Source organism: Cryptomeria japonica, chromosome 5 (assembly GCF_030272615.1).
Source record: "Cryptomeria japonica chromosome 5, Sugi_1.0, whole genome shotgun sequence".
In the NCBI taxonomy this organism is placed as follows: domain Eukaryota; kingdom Viridiplantae; phylum Streptophyta; class Pinopsida; order Cupressales; family Cupressaceae; genus Cryptomeria; species Cryptomeria japonica.
Window position 1 is genome coordinate 253,648,743 of NC_081409.1, and position 13,364 is coordinate 253,662,106.

Consider the following 13,364-nt stretch of genomic DNA (forward strand, 5'->3'; position numbering starts at 1 on the left):
AGTCTTTAAAGTGTATTAGAACATTAGGAAAATTCGCTCCCCTACCTTAATTTGTGAAGTTCACTCTTGTGGTCTTGAAGACGAAGTTTGCTTTCAACTCAAAATCGAATCAGCTCAAGGTAATTACTTTCACATCATCTCTCAGGCATATGAAATTCGCTCTCAAACTCATTCTCTTGAAGTTCGCTCCCCTACCTCAAAACATGAAGTTCGCTCTCCTGCTTCCAAACATGAAGTTCACTCCCCTATTCTCAAACGTGAAGTTGACTCTCCTGTGCTCAAACATGAAGTTCGCTCTCCTAAGCTGGAACACGAAGTTCGCTCCTGAGGTCTTGGAGATGAAGTTAATTTCAAAGGAACTCCTCTTCAATCACTTTGCTGCTTCATTGATTCAATCCTTAAGTTTTTAAAGTTATCTCATTCAAATTCACACTCACATATGTACTCAAACAAGGCTCCTAGGGGAAATTCGTTCTCCTACCTCCAAACATGAAGTTCGCTCCCCTAGCTCAATTCCTGAAGCCTCCTTCAATTCTTGAAGTTCGCTCTTGGGGGGCTTGGAGATGTTCATTCCTGGGGGCTTGGAGATGAAGTGGATTGAAATTAAATACTAAGTGTTTGCTCACTCACTATGTTTCACTCTCTCCATTCAAACTTGCAAGATAAGGCTCTTGGAACAACTTCGTTCTCAGTCAAGGGTATTCGAAGTGAATTTCGCTCTTCATGAGAAGCACTTGAAGCTTTTGCCTTTAACCTTGAGCACTTAGAGTGTCACTAACTAGCAGTTCTTTAGACTCTTCGGTTGAGCTCATGACTGACTCACATAAAATCTAGACCCTATGAACTCACTCATTTCACCTACGAGAGGGAGAGACTAGACTAAGAGGCTAGGACCTGAAAAAAAGGGGGGTCCCCATCTTGATGGGGCGATGTGTGAAATGGTCACAACAATACCACTTCTATGTTGGTCGTACAACTCCATAGGATGGTCATACACTTTCTTGCTGGGCGTCTAGGGTTTTGAGGAGCTGTCTTTTGCTGTTTGTGGGCATTTTGGGTCTGCAACTCCTTATTTATCCTCAATGTGGCCTTTGGGGTAGACAGTGAAGGATAACATTCAAGTTTCCTTGTGCCAGTTTGCCACATTCAATGTTAGTTTAGTCTATTTTTTTGCTGCATTTTCTAGATATGTTGGAAATAGATATGTTATGAATATTTTGGAACTGGGTTGCTCCTAATTTTGTGGAAATTGCATTTCCAAAGCAGAAATAAAATCTAGAATTTTCAGCTTTGAAATTTCTGTGTATTGTCTATTTTCTGAATTGACAAGAAGTTGCAATTAATCATATTTATCTGCACTATATTTGTCATTTGAAAACACTGCAAAAAAAATCAAAATACATTCCAAAACACAAAAAGAAAAGAAAAAATCAAAGCACAAACAGAGCTGCTTATTACATGAGTTTCCCCCCTTATTGCCTTGAAGAAAACCAGTGATTGATCTTTGACTATTATTGATCTTTGCCTTTGACTCAAGTGCTTGATCTAGACCACCCATACACTTTACCTTCTCCTAAAGGGTGTATAATAATCGAATCAACTATTCAACCTTTAAAGTTTAAAGTCTCTAAATATTTGCACTCCTCTAAAGTAATAACAATATGCATCCAGTTGGGTGAAAGAGATCTCAAGATATTCTTTGCAACCATATCATCTTCCACTACCTCCCCATATTTTCTCACTTTATAGTTTATTCAATGTCTGTAACTTTAACAGAAAAAAACTTTGACTTTTTCATCGTCTTTCGTTCTTAAATTCTCAAAACTCATTCTTAGGGTGGAGCTCTGCAAACCTTACCTCATTTGTACCTCAATTTGAACTTTGTAACCCTATTACACTATTTTATATTTGATACTGCAATAGGTGATTATGTCTAAAAATTACTTCTTTAAATTTGATGCAGGCTAGATTAGATTATTTTATGTTATTTGTTCTATCCCTAAGGTTCATGAGGAGAAGGAAGCATTTGTGATTCCTTTGGACAATGTTTTTTCTTTTTTCTTTAAGAGATTCAAGCTATCCTTATATTTCAATCAGCTGATATTCTGGGGAAACATGAAAAAAATAGTCAAGTAACAAACACTTCCCTCTAAGGTCCCTCGAACAGAATTGAACACAAGATTGAAACAAAGAATTATGATTAAAATGCAACCTACCTTGGGTTTCTTGCGGCTTCCTTGGTCATCCTCGTGCATGTCTCCCTTTTGGCAAGAGCCCTGCTGTCCAAGATGATTGAATTAGAAACAATCACTGCAAATAATTTGAACTACCAACAACAATAGATGCTACCATATCTTAGACCTCCCCTTTACTATGTATATTTATAGACACAGGTATAAAAGCAATTTTATAGTCCTCAGCAAGACATAAGCCAATTTGGCATATGGGATCTCCCTTGTGGAAACCACGAAGAATTTTCTTAATATTCACTTCATATATTGTTCAAATTTGGTATGGGTTTTGATCCTACCTTGCCAGTCGACCTGCACTTAAAGAACGTGTGCATATATTTATATATGTGTATATGTATGTGCATATGTGTGTGCATGTATGTGTCCATGTATATATATGTGGATGTGTGCATGGTTAAATATGTATAGACATGTCCTCCAAAATAAACTTGGTGGAACATATATGTGTGTGTATGTATGTATGTATGTATGTGCATACACGTAGCATTTAAAAATACTGGACCTAATTTAAAAGAATAAAGGAGGAAGCCCTCCACGGGAATAAACTTAAGGCACTCCATGGAGAATTAAATAGGCTAAACACCAGCTCAGCATTTTCAAGACTCACAACAAATGTTTGTGCAGGCAAGGATTCATTTATAGTATTAGGCTATTAGCATCCTGTCTAAATTTTAAGGCTATTTCCTTACATCCATCAACAAACATATCATCTTTGCATTACACAGACAATTTTAGCTGTGCCTACAAGCATTACAGAAAAGCGAGAACAGACAAACCAGCAATGAATACCTCATGGTCATGCAATGTAGCAGCTGCAGTTATAGACTTCTCCGGTTCGTTCCCAAATTCAGCTACTAGGTTTCTCAAAGCTTCCTGGTCAGAAGCCTATTAAAATTACAGGGAAAAGGTAACATGCTTTAGAATTCATGCTTCAATAATGTTAAACGAGAGATTTAGACTTTGTAAAGCTTCCTGGCTAGAAGCCTATCAAAATTTCATCATAAAACAATAAATTATGAAAACTCAAGCTTCCCCAATTCATAATAAAATTTCAAAATTAAAACTACCAAATCCGTAACGTTTTTAGAACAAAGATTTCCAAAAAGATTGTAATAAATTCAAATAAACGATCAAATTTGAAATTTCGAGCTTCCAGATCCACCATATTTAGTAAGAGAATTCCGCCAAAAAAAAAATTGCAGAAAAATAGTTGAAGGGATAACCATACTTTATGCCATCATCGTTTCCATGTGGCACACCTACAAAATTGTAACCAAAACCAAGGAAAAAAGACTGATCAGTTTCTTCTTTCACTTTGTGCACAGACATTTAGAATAGCTTAAATTATGAATATTGATCATTTTCAGAGATTCGCTTTGTCGAGAGAAAATGATTGATATGGATGTACAGAATCACTTGGGTCGTCAAAAGGCTTTCTTTCATTGGTGAAATTGTTTGACACTCAAATTCCACCAAGAATCGGTCCTGCTGAATGTCTACACTCAGCATAACCTAGAGGTCCCATGGAGGCGGTTATAACAACTCGTCTGTAAGCGTACTACCGCTAGATAGCAGGAGGCGTTTTGCATGAAATTGATCTCATTCTTTGTAAATGCTTATGCTCTCCTACTGTATTTTAACTTTTTTAATAAATAACTACTACTTGTATTTTTCAAGCAGAAATAAACATATTTGTTTATATAATCTCCAGTTGCTATTTAGCAAAACGAAAACATGTCATCTCTCTGCTTTCGCTGCAAATCTTCAGCCCCCGCAGCTGGCTTAAGTTAAAATTACTCTTCCTATGCAGCCGCAGCTCCACAATTTTAGAAAAAGTTTCGACAGTTTGCTCTTTTCCAACAAAACAAATTGTATGCAACCAGGCATGAGAATAGGAGCACCCTGCACTGGACATCTTCAGCAGATGAAGCCAGGTTCAAACCCTGGGTCAAGTGGAATGCATAGCTTTCAATCTTTAGTTGCAAGGAAAGATCAAGTTCTACTGAATCCATAGGTTAAACATATGTAGAGTAAATTAACTGAAATGTGTACTTAATCTTTGACTAGGGTCACTGAACTCTTACTGACCGCAGAGACTAAGGAACAAGACATAAATTAGTAGACTACATAACTCTAAATTCAAAATTCTTTATGTGAGATTGACAAATGGACAGAGAAATGGATTACATCATGGAATGTGGAGCTTACACTGACATCTATATCAATTATGAAGACAACCTGAATGTCAACAATCGAACTGCTTTATTCGAGGACATGAGGTGAGGTAAAATGACAAGGTTTTTTTATCAAGATCCATAAAAGAAGATCCCATATTGAAAAAGGCTTGTAATTTTTATAAGGGTTTCTAGGGCTGCCCTTGTATCCTGTGCTCCTTTTAACTTCATACTCTGTTGCTCTTGGTTCCATATACTGCTCGATCTCGTAGAGTTATTAAAAGTCTTTATTTCAATTGGATGAACTGAAAGTTAAAAATATTCAATCAAAATAACCTAAATTTCAACTAATTTTCCAAAATGATTGATATTATATTAAACTGTAACAATTTTTTATTTTCCAAGCTTACTTTGAGCAGTGAAAATCCGTTAATATTTTCAGCTGCAGTAATGTCTGCTTTAAAGCAGTGAAGATGATGCCAGCGGGTCATATCAAAGCCGCCGCCGGCTTTGCTTATAATTCCGAGGCGCAGGGAACCCTTGGCTATATTATTTCCACATTTTTTGCAGGCAGCTCTGGCCGACTTTGCATATTCTGCTTCAACTCTTGGAGCTGATGTTTCAGCTTTGGGAGGCATTTTCTTGGGCGGCCTTAACAAACAATGCAGCGATGAAAACCTTCTACAGAACTGTGAATTCAAACGAAGATTCAATTTCAAGGTCCAACTTGATCTTTGTTGAGGTGTAAGCCGGGTATTTGAAGTTAAGGGGTTAATTTTAAGGAAAAATATGACCTGTAATTTGAGGGATTGGCAAAAAGGGCGGGAACACGACACGGAGTAGATAGGCATGGTATGTATGTAGGCAATGGTGGTAGGATACAAAGAAAGGAGCCTCCTAATTTAAATCCTACTTAGGTTAAGGTCCCATGGAAGGAGGTTAAAAATTAAGGGGAGGCTGCAAACAAAAAGTAGGAGCCTTTTATTTCTAGAAGAGTTTCACCCATTTCTATCTTTTTTATGAAAATTTTCAGAAAATAAAATTAGATGCTAATAAAAATTAGTCATTGCATTTTGTTGTGCAATGGGTACATCAAAGAGTTATGGTGGGTTAATTAAAAAATAAAAATTGTTCTATTTTTTGTATGCATTTATGTAATATATGAGGTCAGTTCGAGGATCCAAACACAACTAAAGCAAAACCTAATTACAAAGATCCAAACACAACTAAAGCAAAACCTCTGAATTAGGAAGATAATCAATCTCCAATATGAATAGACTCATGTTATATTTAAAACAAGGAATGAAGGAGATATAGGAGTAAAGAGGGGGGGGGGGGGGAGGAGAAGGGGTAGAGGGAGAGAAAGAGTGATACAAAGATAGAGATAAAAGATATTCAGAGAGTGATAGAAAGATAGAGACAAAATATATATTCAGAGGGGGGAGGAGATAGAGAGATATGGATAGAGAGGGAGAGGGAGAGATGGGAGAGAGAGAACCATCAAATGTGCTTTTTACAAGGCTTATGTTAGATTACAAAATCATATTTTAGAATTAAAAAGATTTGATAGATATTTAAAAAGAAATGTAAACAAGGTAAAACTCCTAAATGTGTGAAAAAAAATACATTAAATAAAAAGGGGTTTCTAAAAAAAAGGTTGTTGAAGTCATTCAGGTTTAAAATAAAGGCATTTTTCAAATTGTGGTAGAGCACTCTCTCTCTCCCTCTCTCCCTACATTCTTATCTATCTTTGTTACTTCATTATATCTATCTATCTATACTAAGCCCCTCTCTAATTAATTCTTCTAACATTATATAGATTAAAATCAAATAATATCATAATTATACATATACATGTAAAATTAAATTAAATGATATATATTATATAACATAGGATAATAAATATAATTATAATATTAATTACATATAGTTAAATAATAAATATAAACAAATATACAATGCATAATATTAGATTTATACGAATGATTATTATTGCACTTACTTACTATTAAAGAAAATAATAAGTATAATTATTATATTGTTTTTTAAAAATTTATATTATATAAAATATAATATATTATGAAATTTACTACTTAATTATTTTGATTATAATAACCTTAAATAATGGTTATTAAATTTAAACAATTATAATGATTATAATATTTAAAATATTTATTAATTAGAATTAAAATATTTATTAATCAGAATTACAATTACAATATGTACATAAATATAGTTATAAGGAATCAAATCTAGGTTTTAATGAGTTATCTGAGGTAGTTGTGCCTAATTTAGAGCTAGTACAACAGGTGAATGAGCTGCTGGAAAATCATGCCCCCCTTGGTGGGATGGAGGTGACGGATAGAGTTATTTTCTCTATTGATAGTGATTTAGGACAAATTAAGTCTCTTCCTATTGTTACAACTTCAAATCCTTTTGACATTTTGGGTTCTAAAGATGAGGGATTGATTGATAAACTGAATTCCCCTTCACATAATGGTAAGGACTTGCCAATTGTTCAAACCTCTTTGGTTTTGTCCCCTCCTTTTGGTTCTCCAAGAAGAGGTAGGCCTCCTAAAGTTTCTCGAACTAAGCTAGAAGTTGTTGCTGGGATCCAGAAGACTCTGTCCCTTTCTCTTGGGATTGATAAGAGGAAGATTTCGCTTTCCTTAGGTAATAGAAAGAAGGATAAGCTTCAATTGCTTAGTCCTCCTGTGACTAGGTCGGGGGCTGTCAAAAAGAACCTGCAGAAGTGCTTTGGAGACTTTACTAAGTCTCTTGATATTGAGAAGAGGGGAGTTTCGACCTCCCCTCAAGAGCAATGAAACTTATATCCTAGAATGTTAGGGGCTTAAATGCCCCTAACAAGAGACGCTTGATTAAATCGCAATTGGATTTAATCAAGTGTGATTTGGTTATGCTTCAGGAAACAAAATTGTCTGATGAATCTGCTAGTGTGCTTTTTACATCTTGGAAAAAATGGAACTTTCTCTCTTGCCCTTCTAATGGTGCTTCTGGGGGGTTAGCTTTATTATGAAATGTTTATAATATAGAGGTACAATTGGTCTCTTCGACAGTTCATTGGATGTTGTTCTTGGTTACTAGCAAGGTCTCTAAGGTCAAAGTCTGGTTGTTCAATACATATGCTCCCTCTGGGATTCAGGGTAAAAAGAAGTTATGGAGGGATTTGAGTAGGGTGGCTTCTCCTTTGAGGTAGGGGTCTCTTGTTGTCTTTGGAGGGGACTTTAATGCGATTTTGGATCCTAGTGAAAAAAGTGGAGGAATTTTCCCAAACAAAAGAATCATGGAAGATTTTGGGAATTTCATCCTACATTTGGGTCTTTTTGGTTGCAAGTCTCAAAATGGGATTTTCACTTGGACAAATATGATAAGGGATTTCTCACAAATAGCAGAAAGATTAGATCGGTTCCTACTTTCAGAAAATTGGTTGCAGTCGGACGTTGAATTTTTTTCCTCCATTTTGCCTATGTCAAGCTCTGTTCAGTTTCCGATTTCTCTCTATATTTTGGAGGACAAGGCTCCCTTTCGGTCTTCTTTTAAATTTGAACCTATGTGGTTCAGAGATGCCTCCTTTTTACCTCTTCTAAGAAATTGGTGGGAGTCTACTCCCTTTTGTGCAAGTTCTCGTATGTTCCAACTTATTAATAAGATTAAGTTCTTAAAATTGAACATTAAAGAATGAAATATTTCACATTTTAAAAACATTTTTCATGAAAAATAGAGAATTCGGGATATGATTGAAACTCTTAATAAGCATGTGCTTGATCATGGTATGGTCCCCCTGGTTTTTTATGAGTTAAAATCTTTAAGGATAGAACTTGAAGAAATTTTGGCTAGAGAAGAGATTTTTTGGAGACAAAAGTCTAGAGACGTATGGTTGTCTGATGGGGATAGAAATACTAAGTTTTTTCACTCTTCTACTAAATTAAAAAGGAGTAGGAACGGGATCTCTTGTATAGAGGATTCTTCAAGGAATTTGCTTACAGAGCCTGAGGAGATTGTTGCTAAGGCAGTAAGTTTTTTCAAGACACTGCTATCTTCTGAAGGCGGTAATTTTCAAAATGACTTCATTTCTGGCATTCCATCTTTAGTTTCGCCTGAGGATAACAAGATGTTGATGTCTCCTTTTTCCCTTGAAGAAGTAAGAGTGGCAGTTTTTGCTATGAGTCCTAATAAGGCTCCAGGTCCGGATGGGTTCACTCCTTTATTTTTTCAGAAATGTTGGGATTTTGTGGGTAGAGATCTGCTCCTAGCTCTTGAAGAAAGTAGGAGAAATAGATAAATTTTAAAGGAACTTAATACCACGATGGTGGCTCTTATTCCTAAAAAGGAGATTGTTAAATCTTTTGTTGATTTCCGTCCTATTGCTCTATGTAATACTTTATATAAGATTTTCACTAAAGCAATATCCATTCAGCTATCCAAAATCCTTCCTAAACTAATTTCAGTAGAACAAGGTGGTTTTGTACCAAACAAGGAGACGTCGGAGGGAGCTATTGTGGCTCATGAGGTTCTACATTCTATCTCCCTTCAGAGATCCCCAACCATGATCTTAAAGCTTGACATGATAAAGGCTTATGACATAGTGGAATGGAGGGTTTTAGGTCTTGTTTTGGAAAGGTTAGGCTTTTCTAAGGCTTGGATAAAATGGATTATTGCTTGTATTTCTTCTGCAAGGTTCTTGATTATAATAAATGGTTCCCCTTGTGTTTTTTTTTCCTCCTCTAGAGGTTTAAGACAAGGAGATCCTCTTTCTCCGTTTTTGTTTATACTTTTAGCTGAGTCTTTTAGCTGGGCTATCAAGGCTATGAAATTAAAAGACCTTTGGCTAGGGGTGAAAATCTCAGGAATACCAAGATCTATATCACACTGCCTATTTATAGATGATACCTTGTTATTTGGTCAAGCCTCTATGCAGGAAGCCTTGGTCATAAATGAAGTTATACAAAATTATGCCTCTTTTTCAGGGCAGAAAGTAAATTCTGAGAAGTCAAAAATCTTCTTTCTTCACACCCCGCAATTAATCCAATCTAGATTATTGTCTATTGGGGGTTTTGAGCCTAGCTTACTCCCATATACTTATCTGGGTATACCCTTCTTTATTAAACAGGATAATTCAAGCTTTTGGGATAAAATCATTTCGGCCATCTCAAAGAGAATTATTTCTTGGAACCATAGGTGGTTGAATCTAGCCGGAAAAATTGTTCTCATTAAGTCTATGCTGAATGCAGTTCCTATTTATCTTATGTTAGTATTAAGATCTCCAAAGGATGTGTTGGTAAGCTTACAGGAGACTCTAAGGTCTTTTCTCTGGAGTAGCAATAAAGATGGGAGGAAAAAACTTGCTCTGGTGGCATGGGATAAAGTTTGCTTACCAAAGGACCTAGGGGGCACAAGGATCAGAAATATGGAAAAGCAAAATTTAGCCTTGGTGGATAAATTGGTTTGGAATTTGTATGAGAAGTCTGATTCTTTATGGACTCGGACTATGTTTGCTAAATATCTTAATAATGGTCCTAGGGAGTATATTTTCCAGATTTCTAATTTACCTTCAGGATCTGTTATGTGGAACTTCATATGTAAATGTAGATCTGTTATTTTGCCTAATCTCTCTTGGATTGTCCATAAAGGCACAAAGGTCAGATTTTGGGAAGAAAGGTGGAATGGTCACCCCCCTTTACGAAGTCTAAGGAATTGGTCCCCCCTGATATCCATTCTTTCTTCCCTTTGGGGCACCTCTGTGGCAGATTACTTCGAAATAATATATAGTGGAAATGTGAGATTGGCTAAATGGAAGTTGATTGACTTTTTGTTGATTGATCAGGATCTGAAATTGCAGTATACCAAGGTCCTGAGTGAGAGGGTGGTTATCCTTTCAGATGATGAGGACGAACTGGTTTGGACTAAGAATATTTCTGGCAAATATACTGTGAGGGATGGTTATAATTCCCTCATGAAAGATAATGATCTCCCTTCTTGGTCTTATAAGCTTTTTTGGCATCCGGTCTGTTTGCCAAAAGCTGGTGCTTTTGCTTGGTTGGCAGTTCAAGATAGGGTTCTCACAGGCATGAGATTGGATAGGTTGGGTATCACTGTTGCCTTCACATGTGTGTTATGTAAAAAACACTTGGAATCCTCCTCCCATCTCTTTTTACATTGTGACTTTACTTATCAATGTTGGCAGTGGTTGTTCGATAAATTGAATCTGACATTTGTTATGGGAAAAGACCTGATTACCTTCTTTAGTTCTTGGCCACTTTTGTTTACTTCATCCTTTTATGCGTGTTTGTGGATTATTCCTCCATCTATTGTAATATGCAATATTTGGTTAGAGCGTAATAACAGGATCTTTAGAAACACAAGCTCTTCTCTCCCTAAGGTTCTACTGAAGATTGAATCGTCCATATATGAGGTTGCTTTGTCGCATATAAGTAGGAACTTGGATAATCTCACTTCTTTTTCTCATTGGGATAGTAGGGTGACTAGAGTTTGGAGCATGTTATCTGCCCTTTCCTCTCATGGATCAATTTTGATAAAAGGTGATGCCTTAATTAAAAGAAAGTTGGCATCTGGGAAACCACCTCCTCTTGGTAAGTTTAAGTTGAACTTTGATGGTGCCTCTCGTGGAAATCCTGGTTTGGCTGGGGTAGGCATGGTGATTTTTGATCATCACACTCATATTATTCATGCTAGGTGTCATGCAATTGGTATTCAGTCTAATAATTTTGTTGAATTTAAGGCTTTGTCTTTGGGTCTGGAATTGGCTATTTCCCTAGGAATTAAAGACCTCATTATTGAAGGGGACTCATTGGTGATCATTCAGAGTGTGTTAAAAAAGAAATCTCATTGTTGGCAATTGCAATATCTTCTTGATCTTATTCTTCAGCAATTGGAATTCTTTGATTCTTTCTTCATTACTCATTGTTATAGAGAAATTAATCAAGTAGCAGATTTTTTAGCTAATATTGTTATTGATAGTAATGTTATTTTTCATGATATAAGCTCTGTTGAAATTCTTGTTTCAGTTTTGGAATTCTTGCAATAAACATGAGGTTTTTTTTGGTCTCTGACTTTTGATAAATTGACCCTCTATTGACAGTCGGGATAGGCATGTTTATTGTTTATGCTCAGCTGGTAATCTGACTCTGTATGTGGTAATTTGTTATCATATATATAGTTTGGTTGTGAGCTGTCATGAGCATTAAGGGTGACTATGTTTATTGGCTCTGGTTCGTTCTTTTTATCTCCAAAAAGTTTTTGAGAGTGGCAGCTTGCTTTGTTTATTATTTTCTCTCATAGCTTTTTTTTGAGGTTGCTCTCATACGAGGGATATTGATTTCATGATTTGTTAATTATGACGTGCCATGGCCTTTTATATAATAATTATTGTCGTACTGTTTTTTGGCTTCAGTGGAGATATTATGGTACTTCTCACAGAGGTGATTATGAGGTTTAATCATTTTTGGCATATTGTGGTTCACTCGAGATGCATCTCTTAAAATGATTTTTTGGATAGTTGCTTTTTTCACACGAGCGGATCATTCATTATTATGAAAGGCGGTTAAAATAGACCTTTGGTTTAATTTGATCAAACAGGATGCATCACTCGACATGTTTTTCCTGGCTTTTCACACAGATGAATCATTCATTACGGTGTATGGTGGCCAATTAATTTATGTTTTTCTTGGTTTTTTGCTTTGGCTATATATTAATTTTGGTGCAAAATATTTTTTTTTATCTGCGTCGAGGGTGACTTAAGGAATACTTCTCCCTGTGGGAAAGGTAACTATTTCTCATGTCTAATATTCTTCTGACTTATCGTGTTTTAGTATCTACTCCTGAGGTAGACATTATCGACAATTATGGTTATGTTTCTGAAAAGCTTGGGAGAGTTTTTGTTTTGCATAATCTGGAGTTGGAGTCTGAAATTCGCAGGGTGGTAATCATTGGTTGCTCTCTCCTTCTTTTATCTCTTTTTCAAAAGTTTTGTCTCATTTTTTTACTATATGTTATGACCTTCTGTGGGATAAGACTCTGGTCTAACTTATTGCATCAAAATTTGTGGCACCTCCAATGCTTGATATGCATCATCTTGGGTCAGCTTTCGATAGTTACATTTTTTATATGGGTACTCTTCCTTATGGGGGCTTCCTTTCTGTTCAAAATCTTTTGGAAGATGGTCACAATGGAGATTTGCTCTTTGAAATTAGAATGGGCCTGATTTGTGAAACTATTGATGAAGCTCTTAAAGTTGTAGAGAGTTTGTTTGGTTTTATATCTCCCCAGGTTTTGGCTAGAGCACGGGATATGTTAATTGGTCTTCATGCTCTGATTAATTTCTGTTTTGTTTCATCTTCTACTCCTCTCCTTGCGGTTCCTATACAGTCTCTGGTTCCTTATGATGCTCTGCCTTCTCCTCTGGAGGAAAGTTCGAGTAATTGGTTTTTTTACTAACTGATTTCACCTCTTGCATATATCTCACACTTTTTTGCAGGTTGACTATGGGATGTTTTTTTGGGCAGTTCTCATTTACTCAAATTTTTGGAGTTGGACATATTTGGCCTATTTTAGTTTCGGTCCTCCTTTGGTTCATATCCTTTGGTCTTCTTGGTATCTCAACATGTTCCTCCATTTTGTATCTCGCCGCTGATAACAACTAATGGGCCCCTAGATCTTCTTGTTGAAATTTTTTTGATTCAGCCCTTCATTTTGTAACCAACTGAGTGTTTAATCAGTTGAGATATATATCATACAAGATCTTTGTACATAGGGCAACTATATGGGTATGGGGGAGATTTTGGGTCATCAAGATCAAGCTACTTTGTAAAGGGTAGTTTAGTTTCTTTTCTTAAGGCAACAACCGGAGGTTTTCTTGTGGGTTCTTTCCTGCCGGTATGCCTTTTTTGAACCCATTGTA

The 13,364-nt window shown here is 36.0% G+C and overlaps 2 protein-coding genes across 3 annotated transcripts in view; one reads left to right on the forward strand and one right to left on the reverse strand.

Moving 5' to 3' along the window:
* Positions 1 to 5,324, reverse strand: part of LOC131027770 (polynucleotide 3'-phosphatase ZDP) — a 158,151-nt gene extending 152,827 nt beyond the window's left edge. The window contains exons 1-3 of one of the 2 annotated variants that reach the window (XM_057957853.2): positions 4,837 to 5,324; positions 3,042 to 3,137; positions 2,217 to 2,279 (exon numbers count right to left, since the gene is read on the reverse strand). In XM_057957853.2, the coding sequence (XP_057813836.2) occupies positions 2,217 to 2,279; positions 3,042 to 3,137; positions 4,837 to 5,277 (600 nt within the window). In that variant the 5' untranslated portion in view covers positions 5,278 to 5,324. The remainder of the gene's footprint in view (positions 1 to 2,216; positions 2,280 to 3,041; positions 3,138 to 4,836) is intronic. The other variant, XM_057957854.2, reaches the window with a different exon arrangement.
* Positions 5,325 to 8,753: 3,429 nt separating this feature from the next.
* On the forward strand, positions 8,754 to 12,901 carry LOC131875856 (uncharacterized). Its single transcript, XM_059220555.1, has 6 exons — positions 8,754 to 9,067; positions 9,239 to 9,422; positions 9,558 to 10,085; positions 10,272 to 10,554; positions 12,277 to 12,386; positions 12,734 to 12,901. Exons 1-6 carry the CDS (start codon positions 8,754 to 8,756, stop codon positions 12,899 to 12,901), a joined length of 1,587 nt encoding a protein of 528 aa, XP_059076538.1.
* Positions 12,902 to 13,364: the final 463 nt, after the last annotated feature.